The following is a 19,512-nucleotide window of genomic DNA, read 5'->3' as shown; positions in this document are numbered from 1 at the left end:
GACATGCACTTTTGCATCCCAGACTCATTCATGTTGCAAAGCAGTGACATAACATGCAGTCGATTATTCAATTAACTCGTAAATGATTAAGACTCAAACTTATAGTGAAGAAATCCCGCTCGGTATTGCACATTTCGCCATCAAGAGCAGAAAGAAAAACCGGCCAGAGAAACTCCCTCGAGAGAGGTGCGCGCTCAGTAGCGTTCTATCTGGTTTTCTATCGTAGACACGGTGATGTTCTTCTGAAAATTACTCAAGCCCGCACCGGGATTTTGCGCCGGCGGAAGCTGCAAGTTGGCGGTTGTCTTTCCTTTCTTCTCGTCTTCGTCCACGGGAGTTACCATAGTTGTGGCTGTAGGATTTCCCTTGGTGAGCACATATCCGGCTGTTCCCCCACCGCAGAGTCCGATAAGCACACAAACCCACCGGATGAGCCAGTTTATCTTCTTCACACTGAAATCAGGAGGAATATAAATGTGAGGATTTCGCACTGGAGAGGACTTCATCAGGGTGATACTCACAGCATGAGGCCATATTTCACCTGATTGGTGAACGTTTTGTTGAGGTACACACTCTCTTCCACCCAGAAGAGTGGGTGAATGTACTCGTCCAGGCGGCTCATGAACTCAATTTCGGGAATGGGCATGAACTGGATGTTGAATTGCATACGCTTGGCCGCCGCGAGCGGAGATCCCGAGAACAGCTCGAACTCGAGGAAGATCTTGTGCTTCTCTGGGTCCGGATGGAGGCCGAGCACCTTCTGCTGCACCGCCGGGTCGGTATCGTAGAAATGCGGCATGGAGCCCAGCATTGGAGCTCCGTTGAGGCACAGTGAGAAGTCTACGATTCCGTACGGTGGACAGCCGTCAGGCGGATCGCGGCAGTAGCAGTGCAGGCTCTCGTCTTTCTTGTGGTCGCCGAAGCTCAGCGAGAAGCGGGATGTCTTGATGCCGGCGTAGGAGGACGGCCGCTCGTATGTGGCCGGCATGGAGCGACAGATGTCCGGCGTGTAGGCCCACACGCCCTGATCCTTGGTCATGAACGGCGGGAAAATTGTGCCCTCCGTGCCCTTGTACTGGTTGCAGTGCTCGTCGTCGTACAGATCCATCTCCTCCTCGCCATCGTACATCACCACCCGCCCAAGATCGTGGATGTTCTTGATGCCACGGTAGACAGTGAAAGTCTTCGTGGGAGTTGCATTTTTCTGCACACGGAAAATTGCCAGTTAGCTGAAAATTACTGGTAAACATCTGGGCGGATTCACGGTGCTTCCCAGTGACAATAAATCCTCCCACATATGCACATCCTCAACCCCATGCACTAATATTGATTGCAGCTGACACTCAAGAGCATGCATTTATTATGCCCACTTTTCCGTGGTGACAATCAATACGACTTTTTCTGCTCTTGACACGATAAAGAATACTAACAACATTCGTTTCTTAATACTTGTGATTTTATACATCGCGATATTGATGATCAATAGCTCGGAAAAGCTCTGCAGTTTCCAATTCATAATATACGTATATCCCTCCATATACATAAGACGAGTAAGACGGGAAAATTTTTAATGAAGTCAAGAACTTCGTAACTGATGGATTATTACTGCTTTTTGCAATATTTTGCACTCTCGGGATTTTAATAATTTAACCCCCTTGGCGAACACCACAGCAACTTTCTTCGAAATTAAAGTTCTGCAGAGATTTCATATTTTATTCCAGGAACATTGCATATTTCAAAATCAGATTGACGAGGAGAATTACCACTCACTAATCTCTTTCAAAATGTGATGCAAGATATTTGTTTATGTTGCATTGCAAGTGAGAGGACATTGATAAGCACCCATTCTGGCTTACTTATGGGAATTTGGTCTCTTGTGACCATTTCGACACGAAATCAGCACAAATTTGAGGTAATGAATACTCAGTCTGGAATTCTCATGGTGTGAAAATGTATAATGGGATAAATATAGTTCACAAACACAAAAGATATGTAAACATGGTGAAATGTAATGTCTAATTGTGCAATGAACGGTAGTGGCTGTAATTGTGCAAACCCATTGCAGCGAATAAAGTGTCTTATCAGAGGATGAGCCAGCCACAGAATTTAAGCATGTATTGATTTCTCGCCAATTAATACCAATTTTGCCTGCGGATAGGTTTCGGAAGGAAACCCGATGACTCTTCTATTTCCCTTTCTAAATTTTTCGGTTGAACTGAATAATTGAATAATTTACTCACCGGGCCGAAAATGGAGAAGAGATACGTCGTATCGTTATATTTGTCAATCGAGGGTTCGGTCTCGAGTGCCGTGCAGACGGCTTTAGCTGCGAATTCTTCAGAAGTGCAATCGATTCCAATCCCATCGAAGAGTAGATCCATCACGCGAACAGGGAAGAAGACCGTCTTCGGCTCATGAAATATGATGTTGATCGCCTCTTTGACCATCGGCAGCATTGGAGCCTTGTCCCTGGCCACGCTCACCGCCATGGCCTGGAAAGTCACACGCAAAGGTAGCGAGAGCTTTTCTCAGACACCGCAAACTTACAAGCAGGAAAATGTGTGGGAACATGATGATCTCGTCTCCTGTGAGGCCCTCGGACTTGGACTGGTCGAAGTGAAAGGTGTCCACGGCGTTGAAGGACACCATGTCAACATCGTCGTGGTCCACCATGTTGATCTTGGTCTTCCTCTCCTGGAAGAAGTACGGGCCGACTTCCTGCAACTTCGGTTTCCTGCCCTGCATCACTTCGTTGGGGTTTGTCACGTTGAAGAGGTACACGCGAAAATCCAGAGGAAATGGGATGTTACTCCACATCCCGCGGATCCTCGAGTTCGGTTTGAGCGCCGTTTGCTGGAAGATTCAAAGGCCCAGATTCCAAAATCTCAGCAAGAAATTTCAAGCAGAAACTCACTGATCGGATGGCTTTTTTGAGCAGGGACGGAAATAAGACCCAGCCAAATATAATACCGAAGATAAAGAGCCCAACACACCAGCCGAGAGTTTTCTTCCAATCCCTGTCCGGCAAACGCATTTTCAGAGCTTGAGATTTGCGTTAGTTTCGCACGAAATTCACACCACGACTGACCAATTCCTGCAATGCACTGACCAGTGCCTCCTGTCCTCGGCGATCTGTGACGAAGACACCCTCAATGGAGTCTTCATTGGTGTGAAGAAGCCTTGAACTCGACTCATGGGAAAATTATGTATGAGCACTCCTGGAGAGGAGCACGAAGGAGTGACGCAAGGTGAGAATCCTGTGCGAAACACTGCAGATGGTCAGTTGGTAGGAGAGGGTGGGCATGAAATCAATTGTGCCTCTAGCGACTTTTCCGCGCTGCATAATTAAAATCCGCGATTGAGAGATTTTCTAATGAAAAAGGGATCAGCACGTGTTTAATTGGACATCGTCATTTAGCGAAATTGCACAAAGAAGTGCTAATTCCTCATCATTTATTCTCATTATTTATTCTCTCGGGTGCAGTGAAAGCACTGAGAAAAAAAGCTTGTAATTAATTTTACTCAATTAGTTGCAATCGAAGAGTGCAAACATTAATTGAACAGGTACATCGTATAGAGATTTATTTCTTCACACTTTCACTATGAATTTGAGTTATAAATTAGGGTACAAGACCATGTTGTCTGTGAAGGGAAGAGTTATGAAGTCACTGGAATTCCCAATAGTTGCCCGGGGATTGAAGTGCTCTGCAAGTCTCTGTAGCTATGCTAGGGTTAAAGGGATCAGCGGCGATGGTAGTAATAGGGCAGGGGGTGGTGGAGGCTAGTTAGGTAAGGATCGTGGTGGTGGTAGAGTGAAGTGTGGCTAACCACAGGCGTCGCATGGGCAACGACTGGAGCAGCATGGACAACAGGAGCGTGCGCCACGATTGGAGTGTGGGCAGCGGCGATGATGGGGGCATGATTGATGGAAGAGGCGACATAGGAGGTGGTGGCATACTTGGCGACAGGCGCGTGATATGCCAGCGGAGCTGCGGCCACGGCGTGATGCACAACGGGCGCGTGAGCGGCGTACACGGGAGCGTGTGCGTATCCTAATGCGTAGGCTCGCTTCGTCTTCATGCCCATGTCGGCGCGGCAAATTGCCGCGAGCACCAGCACGAAGAGCAGCATGAGAACCTGCGAAGGAGCCAAGAAGTCACTCCCAATCTTCCAAAACTGCCCAATTTGCCGCTGAGACACTCACAGACTTCATGATTGATGGACTGACTGTCGATGCACTTTTCACTGGAACAACCGTGATCACTGTAATGACAAATTGGCCACAAAGTGTCTCACCTTATATAGTGACCACGGATTGAGTGCGTGTGACCAAAATGTCGTCTAAGTGGATTGGTCCCACGAACCGCCACCGCCACACACGTCCAAGATCAGCAGAGACAGGGGGTGAACGATCGGACGTGTCTGCAAATGGTCATTTCCACAGGAAATTGCGCAAGACATCCAGACAAGAGTTGCACAAACTGTTGTCACTTCTTGGCTGCAGTAGACACTCTTTAGTCAAAGGCAAAGCGTGCAACGAGAAGCAATTAGAAAATTATGCTGAAAAATGCGGCCTTATCCGCACATAAACACCATAATGATACGAGAAGCATAAATGACTCTCAAGTTCTCCTGACTCTCAATGCCTGCGGTGGAAAATCAGCGAAAGCACGACTTTTCGCATAATTTTATGCTCTTTCTGTGGTTCTGGCATTTCGCAATTATCCGAGCAGTCATAGATTCTATTCACGTCATTTGGCGAAAGGTGTGAGAAATTGGTGATTTGATTCTCTGCAACGCGGTCAATTTTCACGATCAAAGTGGGAAATTGGAACGTGTCCTTCTGACCAACACCTTCGCACGTCCATTTAGTGCATCAGCACCCACAACCGCTCCTGAGAAGTAAAACAGGTGGTGAAAATGGGTGGAAATTCGTGGGAATAGCGAAAATTTTCCCACTTGATCATAATGCATTTCACAGTGAATTATTAAAGACGCCCTTTGGCATTCTGTCCTCCCTCAATTCATATCATTGAAGGTGTAGTAAAACAAGGATGTACAGTTGATGAATTTGAAGTAACATCACTCACAATACAACAAAAATTGGTGATTGATTTTAGAACACTTAATTTTCCAACATTGATTTTGACGCCAAAATTGAGATTTACTCAATAGATATAAGTGTATGATTTTCATGTGATCCAACACAACTTTCAGTAACTGTCTTCACACATGAATTGTGCTGAGGAAATTTAACACATGTGAAAGGATGAGAACCGCACTGAAATATTAAAGAACGTAGTGTACAATTTACATTCAATTCTCCATTGCATAATTGATAAAGTCTGTGCAATACAATAAAGTCGCAAGACATTTTCATCTGAACTTTGGAGACTATGTAAGAATAAAGCAAGTTTTCTTAGATCAATATTTGCTTTATTGAGAGGCGTTTTGGGCAACCGCGAAAACTAGAAGAACTTCAGGGCTGGATGGTATCCTTGATGGTATCCGAATCCAAAGGGCGTCACTGTGTATCGAGGGTAGATTGGGGCGAAGGAGGGCGCGAGATTTGGCGCTGGGACGACTTTGAGGGCTGTCGATGGGAAGTGTGTTTGCGGTAGATAAACAGGCGCTGGAGCAAAGGCGTGAGCCAGAGGATAGGGCGCCAGGTGGAAGGGATAGATGGGCTTGTGGAGAGGATAGGCGAAAGGATATGCGGGAAGAGGGAGAGCCACAGGCCGAGCAATTGGGAGAATAGTTCGAGCCACGTAAGAATGGGCCGGAGCCTGTACAATGGGCGCTGGTGTGGCCGTGGGAGCTGCCACTAGGGCTCCTGACGTGGCCTCATGGTCGTCATGAAGGAGGGAGTCACCGGGAAGTGTTGAGGCTGTGCTGAAGATTGTCTGTCGCTTTTGCTGCTCCCGATCCACCTCATCGTCCTCCTCCGCCAGAATTGGCATCCAGAGGAACGCCAAGACACAACACCACGTCTGGAATTACCCACAAATCACAGCCATCAATCACCACAGCATTTGATGCTTATCACTTCGCCAGAGAAATACTCACAATGAAGCTTTTCATCTCGTCGGTGGTTGCAAAAACTCTAATTTCTCCACCACGATTGTTGTTATCTTTTATATGTGATCTCATGGACAGGAAATGCTCACTGGTGACAAGACGACATCACTAAATTGGAGCATTTTGCTGGACAAACGACTTTCATTGAAGGTGGAAATTTCTCGGCTGCAAAAGGAATGTTGCAGCGGAAGATCTGAGTGGCGGCGCATCCGAAAGGTAGGCAAAAGGGGGCGTGAGAAGATGGGAAAATCCGTTGAAAATTGCATAAGAAGTGCATTTTCCACATGCCTCAATACCCAGAAAAATGCCTTAATTGCTCCCCTCCGAAATCTCCGCTTGAGTAATCCCACAATTCTATGGGAATCGCATTGAATGGAGTTGATTAACAATTGTGTATTAATGATTTTCAGAGAAGGTGACACTGAAGATGCCCAGAAGAGGGAGGCGAGAGGCCAATTTCCTTCCGACTGGGAAGGTGAGCGCACAAGCTGAACATCTGAGATGAACACTTTGAGCGGCATGAAAGACACTGGCGCTGAGGCGAGTCGCAGAACAAGATGAATTGCGCAATTATTGTGCAACTCCAGCGATTATTGCCGTCGCCGAGATTCAGAGACACTCCAGGAGAGATCTGCACATGGAAAGCGATCGCAGATAAATACACCCAATGGGATTAAGTGCGCTTTTCCAGCGGATCACCTCGCGGCCAGCAATTTAAAGCAGAGCGAGATGAGATATGGGAAGAATGCCAGACGGAATTGGGAAACAATTAGAGATATTTTCACACGATACTTTCATATTATGACAACACGCAGATAAAATCGATAAAAAACATATTTGCTAAATATTCATGCTCTGTCGAATGCATAAACTCTCCAATGATACAAATTGCATGGTTTTGAGCTATAGACATGCGGAGGAATTCCTCAAGCATTTTCCAATCGATAAAATGCAATAAAACAAATGATTTAATTCCACGTAATCTCTTAATTTAATTATTGGTATTACCTCTAAGCGTCTCTCTCGCTTTACTTTCATGATTTATCCATTACTGTTCGGCTTTTGCACTGCTTAGACTTGATTGCTGAAAAGTGGCTTAAATGGTAAAAATTAGAAATACTCGAAATGATTGGAATACGCGAATTCTCTAAATTCGCTTATTGGCATTCTTCAATAAATTCCATGAAAAGTAATTAACTTTATCGCGGAGGCGAAAGAAAGTTTGTGTTGGCAAAGCTTTATGGCACTTTGCGTGAAATATTTTTATTGAAACCGATCCGAATGGATCAAGAGACTCACTGGGAGTTTAATTGATACAAACAGATGTGATGCAATTGCTTTCTTCAACTGCAGTGCACCTCAATAAATTTGTCATCTTATACCTTCATATTTCCCCACATGTCGTTCAGCATATCTATTCACCTAATTTCTCTGTCACTCGGAGGCAAATGCGTTCGTTCTGCTTCAGCTCTAGTGGCTGAAAATCTGCATTTAGCATGAGAATTGTTCCAAAAGATCACACAAATGAGTCCCTTTTTCAGTCACTGCACATTGCAAATGTGGAGCTTTTGGCGCACCCGCCAATTAATGAGCAAAAGCACGGCAAGACATGCACACCTCAAATGGGATTCGACAGTGCATGATTGGCCACAATAATAATAAATTTATTTGGCGGGCATAAATCAACGACCACTGATTTGGGATGAAAATGAATTAATGATCAAATGTTTGGCAATGCAGGAGCACGACGCGACCCTCGAAGGATGGCGAGTAATGAAATGCAATTAAGCTGATCGCGAGTCGTTATGTAAAGATTGTACATAATATTTTAAAGAGTGACACATAAATAATCTCACGTGAAACTCGATTTTGAGATCAATCGGGTGTTTTACCATGTGAATCAATTTAAATTGTCAGCAAAACACCAACATTCCTGCTCTTCTAAGTGCTTTATCGCCTCTCCTGCTGATAAAAGGCTATCGTGTGAGAGATCATATGTAATATCACTGCTCCGAGGCAGCAAATTGAATTCCACTCTTGATTGAATATTATGAGAGTTTATTGAATTAAAATCCCCCAATTTGGCCACTGCTTCGGACGCCTTTCTTGGAAAACTCTTGGCGCATAGGCAGCCCCTGAAAATTACTAGATTGGCGCATGTTGAAAGGTAGCAAGTTATCTGGTTTTCTCATTTGGTGCCACACAGCGAGTGTGTCTAATTGAACGCGTGTCTCAATTTGATCACCATCATTGCACGGAAAAGTCTGCCGTGCACGCATTCCATCCATTGCACAGTCTCATCAATTAACACTATGCAGAAGTGCCCAATCGCGTGTTGCACAAGCCGCAGAGAATCCAGGAATTGGAGAAAAAGTGTCTCGCTCGAGGAATGTGTGCTGATCACTGCAAGTGGGCATTTTGCAAGAGACCCTCAACAATGGTCGCATGATCGCGCGGCTACTGTATGTTAAGCACATTGCAATCAAGATCACTGTTTTGCAATGTTGCGACAAAGCGTAGTTTAGCATCTCGGTCATCTCGTAAATTGATCGTCTTCTGGGCAAGATTGAAAGGTTACCCGTGTTCGCGGATTAGGATGAGCTCGCTTGGGGCCGGAAGATCGGGTAGAGCAAGAAACATGCTTCCCTCCCCCAACTGATCGCCGCTATGCAATCACCTTCTAATTCTGCCCCCTCTCGGGCCATCCGTGGGCCTGCACCTGGGCAGAAAAGTGTCTCTCTGGCGCGGTGGGGAGATTCGCATGGCAGAGTATATAAAAGACAAAAAGGCAGCATAATCAATTGCAATCATTACCGCAACATTAGAGACACAAAGTCTGCCTCTATCTCGGTGCAGTTCTGTTTGGGTGCTGTGAGGCCCTTGTGTGTGAACACTCGACGGAAAGATCATGAAGTGTTTGGTAATTAGGCGAATAGAGAAGAGGAAGACGATCATTAACGTGATGCCTTTTTTCAAGTGCTTTGTCGTCTTGTCTCTGGTGGCTCTGGTGGTGGCGACTGAGGAGCAGCCACAGGAAGTGAAGAAGGGAAAACGAGGAATTCTGGACTTTGGCTACGGATACGACGCATTTCCTCCCTATGCTGGGGATTTCGGCCACTTCGATCATGGAATCTACCCGCCAGCTCCCTTACCAGCTCCCTATCCTGGGTGGCTTCCTCACGGCGGAATCCTCGGAGCTCACACGAATACGGTGGTCACGAAGAAAATCGGCTTTCCCGTTCCCGTCCCAGTCGACAGGCACATCCCGTTTCCAGTGAAGGTAGCAAACAACGCATCGCTAACCCCGAGAATGTCAATTAATCTGCGTTTAAATTTCAGGTTCCAGTCGCTGTTCCTGTTCCCTATCCAGTCGTGAAGCACCTGCCGATTCCTATTGTGAAGCACGTTCCGGTTCCCTATCCCAGACCCTATCCAGTGCCTATTGTGGCGAAGCCCCTGCTTCACGATCCCTGGCTCGCGCCCAAGATCTGGTGAAGCCCATCAAAGTAGTGTTTAAACCCTTAACAGTAATCTCATATTCAATGAACCCATAAATTCATGTGCCAAACACTACAAAGTTGACCACAGGAAGAGTTCCGGCTGAGAAGAGACGTTTGTATACCCATGAAGGCAAAGTGGCAATAAAGTACCAAGACGAAAAAGAAGCTTTTCATTGAGGAACAAGTCGCGAAAGACGATGAAATTGTCATGGTGGACAATTTAATTAGACGAACGTGCGTCTCACTTCACTAATTGCCATCTGATCAATTCGCTCAAGAGGGAAAATTGTATGTAATTGAGCAGCTCTGCTATTAAGCTTTTCCCTTTATGATCCTCACACGTGATTGATTATATTCAAATTACTTTATTAGCACCTCAACAGTTCAGTCTACATTGAGGCGATAAATAAACTATTTATTGAGAATTTCCACTGCATATGACATGATAATTGAAATTGCGCAATGCAATGCATTATTCAACATGGTTCAATAAATTTCAATTGGCCTGTAAATATATGGATGCATGTACGTGTCATTTTAAAACGTTTATCTGAATTGGGTAAAAGCGGAAATTGCTTCGCATTTAGGATGAAAATAATATTTTCTTTTAACAAATCCATCATAATAGTGCAATTTGTATGAAGCGGAATCAAATTTATCTTGAATACCTATGCACAAAAGACTGATACATCGCTGGAAAAAGTGATATTAGTGGTATGTATTAATATCAGAAATTATGTTTCACTTTCATTCATGGGGTAAATGATTATTGCGATTATTGATTTTGAATTTAATCAGTAAATGTTCAGTTTGAATTCGATTTAAATCATTGTTTTAAACTCGAAGCTTGCAAGCACACAATGGAATTGCACAAATGACCTTTTCTGTTTGAATAGTTGCCCCGCTGTCCGTGAGAGATCCTTCATTTCAACACATTTCACTACATGATGCAAATGAAAGTCCAGATGTCTTTTCACAATTGAGAATTTTCTTTATTCATCCTGGCAATTTATCAAAGTACAAAAAGGGGAGTCGAAGAACAGTAAGGATAGTCACAACACACGAAGCACATGCAGTCAAGTTCACAGAATAGATACAGGTAGCATACAGACGACAAATACAGGAAAAATAAATTAATTTAAACAAAATTCAACTAGATGCGAAGAGGAAAGAGGAAGGGTAATTTGGACTGTGGCCATCTCTCTCTGTTCTCTCTCTCGTGGCAAATGGTTGGATTTTGCGGGGCGGCCGAAACAGTTGCTGGTACTCTCACGGCTGTCGGATGGCATTTAGTGGTGGTAGTAGGCGGGGGCGGCGTGCACACCGTGGGCGGCGTAGGCCACTGGGGCGGCGTGAACTCCGTGAGCGGCATAGGCCACTGGGGCGGCGTGGACTCCGTGAGCGGCATAGGCGACAGGGGCGGCGATCTTGGCCACTGGGGCAGCATAGGCCACTGGGGCGTGGGTCTTCACGACGGCGGGAGCGGCATAGGCGACTGGGGCGGCGACCTTGGCGACCACGGGGGCGGCGGCCACTTTCACGGCATGGGCAAGGGGCTCACGGTGCACGACGGCGTTGAAACCGTTGTGGGGATCGGCGGTGTATTCGACTGCAAGGGAGAGCGGATTAGGGAGCTGCGGGGCTGAAGCGTGGCAGATGTGTGAACTCACCAGTGCGCTTGGTGCCATCAGGATCGACAAGGGAGTAGGAGCCCTGGACGACATCGCCGCTGCGGGTCTCGTGCTGGCTCTTGGAGTCTCCGGTGAGACCGTCCTGGATGTCGTAGGCGAAGGAGTACTGGGGATTGGGGTCGTATTCCTCGGCGACGGCAACCTTGGCAATGGGAGCAGCAGCCAGGACCTTGGCGGGGGCGGCGTAGGCCAGGGGGGCGGCGTGGGCCAGAGGGGCGGCGTGGGCGGTGTAGGCCACAGCTGGGGCGTGGTGGGCGGTGTAGGCTGGCTGGGCCAGGAGTCCAGCGCGGGCCACGGCGACGAGGGCGCAGAAGGTCAAGAACTACAAGACAAGCACACGGTTAGACGGGCACTGCGGACAGGTGAGTCTCTCTAATCCACTTGAGACACACACCTTGAATGCCATTTTTGTGGGATGACTTGTGGTGTTTCTGATAGCAGAACGACTAAACGACTGTGTCGAATCCATCGCTGGCCCGTCAATTTATACCAAAACTCACTCTTGCACTCCTCCATGGTCTCCGAGCCTCCCAGTTGCCACCACTCTCGCAATTTCGGGCTCATGATGCCCACGGTGTCGAAAAAAATGCCTCGCATTGACGACGTCATTGGTGCAGAAAGATCTCCGCGCGGAACACCTTCCCAGCGCTCACCTGGCCACCCGAGCACCGCATGCAGCATGACTTAAACTAATTTATTCAATTTGTTTATTTATTACCAGTATCCACGATGCACTCGTCAAAGAGACGAGCTTGGGAACAGCGAGAGCGTGGGAAAAGCTCCGCCAGCAAGGACACTTGGTCCATCTTCAGCTCCGCCGAGAGAGCATCCCTGGCGGAGGATCAGCTCGGGGTGGGGAGTCGCCTTTGCGTGATCGCATTGTCTCGCGCGCCACGCGGAATGCGTTGCATAAGAGGAAAGGTGGACTTGAATATTAAGAGCCTCGAATTACATCGACAGTGTGAGGCTTGAGAAAAAAAGTGACCTAATTTTCAACCTCCATCGCTCTGTGTGTCAGCACCGGATGGAGACGCCGGGTACTTTCATTTTCACTCGCGTTGCACCGTCAGCTGCGCCCAAGGGGCCTGTCATTCCGAGAGAGCACTGCTGTGTATTCATGGGAAATTTGGGAAAGTAGTAAAGTCAAGACAGAAAATGTATATTTTATCAGCTTAAGAAGAGTAACAGTTGCAATATTGTGCAAAAGCTTTAGAAAAAAGCACCTTATTCTGGTATGAAGAGCCTCTTGATTTGCCGGTTCTTTTGTTATTCCTTTGCACTTTCTTGTGCACTCCACATGCATGCCCACTTTTCCGCTCAACTTGACGAAAAACGAGATAATTGTCGAGTCTATTATCTTGCCTTTTGTCGATTCATCACCCCAAACACGTTAATTCGATGGACAGGTGAGATTAAAGATGCGAGACACCTTTTATTATGCACAAAAAGCCCACCAAAGTCACTGATCATCTAATTTGTTTGCGCAAAAAAGCCGTCCAATTAAGCTGCAAGTGCGATCTGTTGATCGATCATGATCGAAAGCAGAAATTCACTTGGTATTCATGAAGACAATGGCACTCGGAACACTGCAAATTAACATTACTCTGTGCTCTTTGGGATTATGATTTGCATGCGATTAACCGCGGCGATTGAATCGCGCGCGTGCAAATGACCTAATTTTGGTGTGGCAAGAAAAGTCACAACTGCGGAAATTAATGAGCCGACATAAGATGCCCAGAAAGTCTGGCCTGACATTCTCCCGCCAAAAGTCGCGATGATATCAAAAGTGATCGAGTTTTTTGGGCGTTATCGTTTGTGGACCATTCTTGAAAAATTATGATCGCACTCAACACAAAAAAGCCACCCAATAAACCCAATTGTTCATTTACATATTTGTGCGAGATTTTTGTGATCAATTTCGCAATTTAGAGACAACTTTTTCTGCCATGGCGTGACTCTTTTTTTCATGTGTCGCTCTCTCATGCTAATTCACCTCAACATTACGCCTCAGCATAATCGCTCAAATACACGAAGATCATAGTTTAAAGGTCAATAGTAAAAAGTCACTTGCAACCTTGATCAATCAACGAGGCAAAGGTGGAGTTGCTTCAATAAAACCGCGGAGACGCTGAAGGTGGAGGATTTTGTGGCCATCTGAAGACTGCCCTAAAGGTAAACTTGATGACTTTTACATCATCGTGGATTTGCGGCTATTTGAGATTTTGTGGATCAAGGATTAGGCCGATTTGTTGACAATTTCAGTGAAGTTGTCTGTTCTAAATCTAAATAAATGAGAATTTTGAAATCTGCAAACTCTGAGACATTTGGAGGTTCCTATTTGCATTGAAGCGTACCAACAAAAACGCAAGCATTCGGACAATTATTAATTAAAACATTGATGCCAGTGACATTTGAATTCATCTCGAGAGTCAAGAAAGACCATAAAATCCACTCTGGCGAGTTAGCATGAGTGTAAAAAAGGCCAAAAGTCCGAGTGGGAAAGTATGGGTGTTTGAAGAAGTGAAAATCCCAAGGAAATCAGACCGATTCAAATAACGCGATCACCCTGAGGGATCTTGACGGCGCTCTTCGAGAGCTGGAAGAAGCAATTGCACTCAAGAGGCAACGTGTGATGCAATGGGCCATATGGAGATTACGGATCAATTGGATTCCTGGGCCAGAAAGGTCGCGTTTTATGGAATTTCGCACTCACAAAATCCACTCTTGTGGCTGAGATTTTCTTTTTCTCACCTTCAAGGGAAACATGTTTCACATGAGCGCCAGATCACGGGGCAGGTGAGTGCGAGGCAGAGAAAGAGCACCCAAATCTCGATACATTTCTCGCGCGCGGACGATTCAATGCGAAATGTGATGCAATTTGATCTCGCGGCATCTGCAATTGAACTCATCTCGCGCGATGGTCAGTGGGTCACAGCGAGACGCCTTGGCTGCATCGCACCATCACCAGGTGACGAGCAGAGAGCGTCGATCGCAGAATGTTCACTGACTCCGCGAATGCACTTTCGCGGTGAGTGGGAATTGAGATTCATTCGCGCCATACAGACAAGAAAACACCTTAAATTTTCCACAAATTGTTGAAATAGACAAATATCAACAATTCCATCACTTTCACAAGCTGAATAATGATCAATTCAATTAAACGAGTTTCCAGCAGTTTACGGCGGCGCATGACAATTTTTATGACTCAATGTTGCAACGAGAATATTGAGTAGCACTTTTTGAGTCTTATCTAATTTTCCTGCATATTATACATCGAAAATGCGTGTGGTTTTGTTCTTGTTCATCAACTTTTATTGCTTTACTGAAAATTTATCGACATCTTTTCTTGATTGGGCAGTTAATGTTCTTGTAAATTCGATTCCAAAGCAGCAGTTAATTGAAATAATTGCCAATTCTTTCGATCAACGTGCCTCTGACGTGGACAATTATTCTGGTCATGCGAACAGCTGGAAGGAGTGAATTTTGGAAAGCTCTCGAGCTTCGGGCATCGTTTCCAGAACTCACCTCGACTTGTTCCTTTCACTTTCTTCACGTCTCACTCTTGCTCTCACCTGCGAGAAAAGCCCACACCCCGAAAAGTACATGCGAATTGCGACTCACGGGAGTCTCTCTCATTGTCTTGTCTTGAAATCGCTGTGTTGCCAGCAAATCAGTTCAACACAGAAAATCTGGGCTGTTGTAATGTAAATTCTTACCTCAATTGTCCCCAATGCCAATTGATCTCGAGGTGGATTCTTTGACAAAACTCATTGAACACCATCGCGGGTTAACCCACTTCTCATTGCCTTCCCGCCAAAATTGTCGCACTCCTCGTGCGCGATGTTCCGCAATCGATCGAATGTCTTTCCACGTTGGCCTGAGAAATTGCCTTCAAACCTCATTTAAATTGTACATTTCTTACATTTGACCGACAAAATGCACACGAGAGAGTGATTTAGGCGTTACGCAACATTACATTATCGCTATTCGATAACGCCACGTGACACTTTCCACTCGGGCATTTCTGCATTTATTGCAAGTCTGCGGTTTGTATGAGTAATTCGAGAAGCTTTGCCGATCCGTGTTGAACATTTCTCATGCTCCTGTGTAGACAAGCAGGACAAAAACAAGGTGTCAGACAAGCAGTGACATTGAACTACTGTGGCGAGAAGTCTTGCGAAAGTTTTCTCATAACTTTTATAATCTCCGTCTGGGCGGCTGATGCAAAATTTACCGGGTTTCGACGGGTGTTCCGATAAGTATCTGCGCACGGAGGCTCTTTTTCTCTTCCAATAAATCTCATTTTTTATACCGCACTCATTGATCGCTGTGTATGAAAGAGGAGAAATGAATAAATTAAAATGCCACAACTCAAGGCAAATTTCTCATTGTCTCGCAGGCATTTGAGCATGAAATGTGTGTGAGCTTTTATCGCCAGAAACTATTCAATCAAAAGTGGTGGACCTTTATCTCCAGACAACTCAAATTTGTCATCATGGGAAAATTACCTCACCCGTAAATTGCTTGATTACTATTTTCTCCGTATCAGAACGCAAAGATGGTAATAAAATATTTGCGTGGGCATTGAAAAGAAAATTTCTGCCATAAATTTTCGCCTTTATCCCTGCCTGACCATATTTATTATGTCTTCTGGAAAGCTTCAAGCAAACAGAAACTGCAACAATATTTTATTGTCAAGCTCATTCAAAAGTTCAACAACCACAACGTATTGGAGAGGTTGAAGATCGAGCTGACTTATGATAATAGGGAGTTATGCGTGTGATATCTAGATCAGAACACTGATAAGCATTTGGATTGTTAGGCTTTCCTAGAGCTGAACTTTGCACTCAACTTTAAAAGTAACGCTCAAAAGCTACGCCCACTTGAATGCCCCGCCCATTAATAGAACAGTTCTATCATGATTTGTCGTAATTGATTCAATTTGTCTGAAATATTGCTCTGGTGATATTCACTCATATGATTTATGCTCTTCAGTGTCACGAGCAAGAGCGATAGTTAAATTAATAAGTCCCACATTTCATTACGAAGTCATCAAAGCTCAGAATCACAGCATTGCCGGTGAGTTTCTATACTGCTTGGTCGCAATTTCCGAGAGCGTGCCTGTGATTCACCCGGACAATTGTTGATGTTCGGAAGCACAAGAGACCCAATTTATCTTGGCAGCCACTGTATTTCGAAGGGAATTACGAGATTAGTGGAGGCTGGGAAAAATGTTTCATCCCACCAAAACAGTGCTCAACAAGAGAATTCCTTGTGTGCGCGAAAAGTCAGAAGAGAGATGAGAGTTAAATGAACCACATCATTAATGCAAAACACTCGGGACAACATTGTGGACAGAGTTGCAATTTGATAAGGCAATTCGCAAAAATAAATGTATTTTTCACTTGTTCCCTCCTTCCTGCCTTGCACCGCTTGAAGCACGGGATGACGAATGATGCTCGGCGATGCTGGAGAGTGATAAAAAATTGACGGGCACTTTTTACTCCCTGAATTCGTTCCTGCTGTAGCGCGAAATGTGTCTTTTTTCGCATTAGAGAGGGGGAGTTATCATTTTTTCACCACGACGATTTTGCTGTGCATCATCATTGAATTTATTAGCAAGCACGCGATTTTAGAACACTGTCACTGCTACTCATCCCGCCAAACAGTCATCTCACTGTTCCGAGATCTCTTCCGCAAAAGTGGGCATTTTCCGCATCGACGTGCGCGGTGTGTTGATTATCACTCTTCCGCTCCACTCACCTGTGACCCGAGCCGGTGGCAGAAATTTAAATATTTGCCGTGAGACTCACTTTGATTTGTCGCCTTTTTCGGCTGGAGACAGTGTTTGCCTGTGGATCAGTGATTTTGGCGTGTTCGGGAATCCGTGCGCCGCTCAGCTTCTCTAAAGTGGGTGCAAATTAGTCCCGCGAGCGTCGCGAGAGAGTGTGGCTCTTCTAAAATAAATTTTGGCACAGAGGAGATGCACAAGAGCCAGTGAAAGACCTCTAAAGTGATCACCTTGACTCTCAGTCTCTCGTGTGCGCATGCAAAGTGCCGCCAAATAGAATTAGCCCCGCAGTGAAAGCCACGTGACGGAAGTGCGGAGGCATCGAGAGCGAGATGCCCGATGTGGATAGAATGCTTGAGAAGTGTGGCGACTTCGGTCGCTACCAATTCTTCCTCCTCACGCTCTTCGCCGTGGTGAATGTGCTCACGTCCTGGCACTACTATTCGCAGACCATCATCAGCGTCGTGCCCGATCACTGGTGCTCCACCGAGGCCACACAGAATCTCTCAATCGTGGAGCTGAGAGAGGTGTTCTCCACCTATGACGATCCCTTCTGCTCGCGCATGGTCAACGAGGAGTTTTTCCCCAATATCTGGATGGAAACGACCTCCGAAAGGCGGCGGCAGTGCGAGCACTGGATCTATGATCTTGATTTTGGGTACCAGAGCATGACCAGCGACGTAGGTTCTCTGTAGAATGTCAGATCTAACCAGAATTCTAATCATGACATAGCGATAAGCCGCTCAGTAAAGCTTCCCCATCCAAAAGACAATCGCTATAATGCAGCGGTGACTAAATTGACTTGTCATTTTAATTAATCTATCAGCGATTGTAATTATTTGTGGGATTTACCTGACATTCATTGCTTCCATAAAGATCAGTTAGCGATTAGGATTATGTATTCCCCCTCGAGATCCTCTCATCATTAAAAGCTCATTAGTTATTCCCATTTCTCCTCGCAGCTCAATTGGGTCTGCGAGTCAGCCTGGAAGTCCACTCTCGGACAATCCATGTACTTCATAGGATCCGTGGTGGGAACGCTCATCTTTGGCATTCTGGCGGACAAAATTGGCCGCCTGCCGATCCTCGTCCTGGCCAATTGTGCCGCTCTCCTGGGCAACGGAGCCACGATCTTCTCCACGTCTGTGCCCACGTTCTGCATCTGCCGCTTTATCTCTGGCCTGGCTACGGACAGTAACTTCGTCATGATGTACATCCTCGTGATGGAGTACATCCGGCCGTCGATGCGGACTTTCGGGCTGAACATCTGCATTGGGATCTTCTACTGTTTGGGTTCAATGGTGACTCCATGGATCGCAGTGGCGGTGGGAAATTGGAAAGTTTTCCTAATGGTTACTTCCCTGCCCATCGCCATCATTCCTGGCTTCTACTTCATCCTCCCCGAGAGTGTTCACTGGCTGATTTCCAAGGGAGACGTGGAGGGAGCAATCAACTGCTTTCGTAGAGTGGCTGCATTCAACAGACGCCATCTGGACGAGCAGACCATCCGAGAGTTCAGGAATGAGAACACCAGCGAATCTAATGGATGTCAGAAGAAATCTCAGGCGAATCTTTTCGATCTTTTCAAGACACCGCGCCTGCGGAGGAACACATTTATCCTATTTTTCAAATCGTTAGTAAGGCGAATGTGCACATTGCTCTGGCCAGGGTGTAAAAGTATCTCTTTCCAGAATGGTCATCACACTTTGCTATGACAGCATCTCGAGGAATGTCGAGGGATTGGGCTTGTCACCCTTCATCCTCTTCTCCCTCAGCGCCACAGCCATCTTTCCAGCCTGTCTCGTCCTCTGGGCACTCCAAGACAAGATCGGCCGCAAGGCAATGGCTTCCAGTTCGCTTCTGGTCAGCGGTATTTTCACCACTTGCACGGGTATCGTGTTGGCTTATCAAAGAGGCGCCGCCACTATGTCTGCCACACTCCTGGCCACTCTGGCGGTTATAGGGAGATTTGGGGTTACTGTGGCGTATAATTCCAGTGCTCAGTACGCCACCGAGCTCATCCCCACGTGCGTTCGTGCGCAGGGAGTGAGCGCAGTTCACGTGGCTGGATATGCGGTGACTTTCTTCAGCACATTCATCCTGTATCTGGGACATTATTGCAAGGCTCTGCCAGCTCTAATCCTTGGTGGGTTATCTCTGGCCGGAGCTGTGCTGTGCCTCTTCTTGCCAGAGACGCTCAACAGAACAATCCCAGCCACGATTGAGGAAGGGGAGAGATTCGGCATGGGAGAGCGCGTCCTGCACTTCTCCTGCTTCGAGAAATCCCTTGAGAAATCTACTTCGGATAATACCAGTACAGTTACTACATTAGATACATAGCACATGAGCACCTGAAAATACAATAAAAATATTTTTATGCAAGAATCTTTCGGTGAGCATGCTGATGTCCGTTAAAAGCTTCGTCTGGCAAATATTTGAAATTCGCATGTGT

General features: G+C 46.0%; 6 protein-coding genes across 7 annotated transcripts; 2 read left to right on the top strand and 4 right to left on the bottom strand.

Annotated features, from left to right (window-relative positions):
- Positions 1–191: 191 nt before the first annotated feature.
- Positions 192–3,080, bottom strand: LOC132263498 (sensory neuron membrane protein 1). Its single transcript, XM_059763284.1, has 5 exons — positions 2,915–3,080; positions 2,548–2,853; positions 2,241–2,492; positions 522–1,204; positions 192–453 (listed from the first exon to the last, which is right to left on the bottom strand). The coding sequence occupies exons 1-5, from the start codon at positions 3,032–3,034 to the stop codon at positions 195–197; spliced, it is 1,620 nt and encodes a 539-aa protein (XP_059619267.1). The 5' UTR covers positions 3,035–3,080; the 3' UTR covers positions 192–194.
- A 661-nt stretch (positions 3,081–3,741) lies between these two features.
- On the bottom strand, positions 3,742–4,213 carry LOC132264823 (cuticle protein LPCP-23-like). Its single transcript, XM_059765150.1, has 2 exons — positions 4,205–4,213; positions 3,742–4,137 (listed from the first exon to the last, which is right to left on the bottom strand). Exons 1-2 carry the CDS (start codon positions 4,211–4,213, stop codon positions 3,742–3,744), a joined length of 405 nt encoding a protein of 134 aa, XP_059621133.1.
- Positions 4,214–5,468: 1,255 nt separating this feature from the next.
- Positions 5,469–6,081, bottom strand: LOC132264820 (uncharacterized). The gene is made up of 2 exons (XM_059765148.1): positions 6,067–6,081; positions 5,469–5,990 (listed from the first exon to the last, which is right to left on the bottom strand). Exons 1-2 carry the CDS (start codon positions 6,079–6,081, stop codon positions 5,469–5,471), a joined length of 537 nt encoding a protein of 178 aa, XP_059621131.1.
- Positions 6,082–8,872: 2,791 nt separating this feature from the next.
- Positions 8,873–9,728, top strand: LOC132264723 (MAGE-like protein 2). 2 transcript variants are annotated; one of them, XM_059765016.1, is made up of 3 exons: positions 8,873–8,998; positions 9,056–9,358; positions 9,418–9,728. In XM_059765016.1, exons 1-3 carry the CDS (start codon positions 8,987–8,989, stop codon positions 9,571–9,573), a joined length of 471 nt encoding a protein of 156 aa, XP_059620999.1. In that variant the 5' UTR covers positions 8,873–8,986; the 3' UTR covers positions 9,574–9,728. The 2 variants fall into 2 exon arrangements, with proteins under 2 accessions (XP_059620999.1, XP_059620998.1); XM_059765015.1 differs by having other exon boundaries at positions 8,873–9,358.
- A 1,139-nt stretch (positions 9,729–10,867) lies between these two features.
- LOC132264819 (larval cuticle protein A3A-like) lies at positions 10,868–11,675 on the bottom strand. The gene is made up of 3 exons (XM_059765147.1): positions 11,664–11,675; positions 11,249–11,591; positions 10,868–11,187 (listed from the first exon to the last, which is right to left on the bottom strand). Exons 1-3 carry the CDS (start codon positions 11,673–11,675, stop codon positions 10,868–10,870), a joined length of 675 nt encoding a protein of 224 aa, XP_059621130.1.
- A 5,717-nt stretch (positions 11,676–17,392) lies between these two features.
- On the top strand, positions 17,393–19,438 carry LOC132264818 (organic cation transporter protein-like). The gene is made up of 3 exons (XM_059765146.1): positions 17,393–17,740; positions 18,023–18,693; positions 18,752–19,438. Exons 1-3 carry the CDS (start codon positions 17,393–17,395, stop codon positions 19,398–19,400), a joined length of 1,668 nt encoding a protein of 555 aa, XP_059621129.1. The 3' UTR covers positions 19,401–19,438.
- Positions 19,439–19,512: the final 74 nt, after the last annotated feature.

This window comes from Phlebotomus argentipes, unplaced genomic scaffold, assembly GCF_947086385.1.
Source record: "Phlebotomus argentipes unplaced genomic scaffold, Phlebotomus argentipes genome assembly contig_2, whole genome shotgun sequence".
Taxonomy (NCBI): domain Eukaryota; kingdom Metazoa; phylum Arthropoda; class Insecta; order Diptera; family Psychodidae; genus Phlebotomus; species Phlebotomus argentipes.
The sequence above is the reverse complement of the archived record's forward strand: the minus strand, read 5'-3'. Positions and strand labels throughout refer to the sequence as shown.

Excerpts from the sequence above, each read along its gene's own strand:
- LOC132263498 (XM_059763284.1), bottom strand. The coding sequence starts at position 3,034 with ATGCGTTTGCCGGACAGGGATTGGAAGAAAACTCTCGGCTGGTGTGTT. Across the intron at positions 2,854-2,914 it reads TCAAAAAAGCCATCCGATCA|CAAACGGCGCTCAAACCGAA; the intron begins GTGAGTTTCTGC and ends TGAATCTTCCAG. Across the intron at positions 2,493-2,547 it reads TCCCACACATTTTCCTGCTT|GCCATGGCGGTGAGCGTGGC; the intron begins GTAAGTTTGCGG and ends GTGACTTTCCAG.
- LOC132264723 (XM_059765015.1), top strand. The coding sequence starts at position 8,987 with ATGAAGTGTTTGGTAATTAGGCGAATAGAGAAGAGGAAGACGATCATT. Across the intron at positions 9,359-9,417 it reads ACATCCCGTTTCCAGTGAAG|GTTCCAGTCGCTGTTCCTGT; the intron begins GTAGCAAACAAC and ends TTTAAATTTCAG.
- LOC132264819 (XM_059765147.1), bottom strand. Across the intron at positions 11,188-11,248 it reads TGATGGCACCAAGCGCACTG|TCGAATACACCGCCGATCCC; the intron begins GTGAGTTCACAC and ends TCTCCCTTGCAG.
- LOC132264818 (XM_059765146.1), top strand. The coding sequence starts at position 17,393 with ATGCCCGATGTGGATAGAATGCTTGAGAAGTGTGGCGACTTCGGTCGC. Across the intron at positions 17,741-18,022 it reads ACCAGAGCATGACCAGCGAC|CTCAATTGGGTCTGCGAGTC; the intron begins GTAGGTTCTCTG and ends TTCTCCTCGCAG. Across the intron at positions 18,694-18,751 it reads TTTATCCTATTTTTCAAATC|AATGGTCATCACACTTTGCT; the intron begins GTTAGTAAGGCG and ends ATCTCTTTCCAG.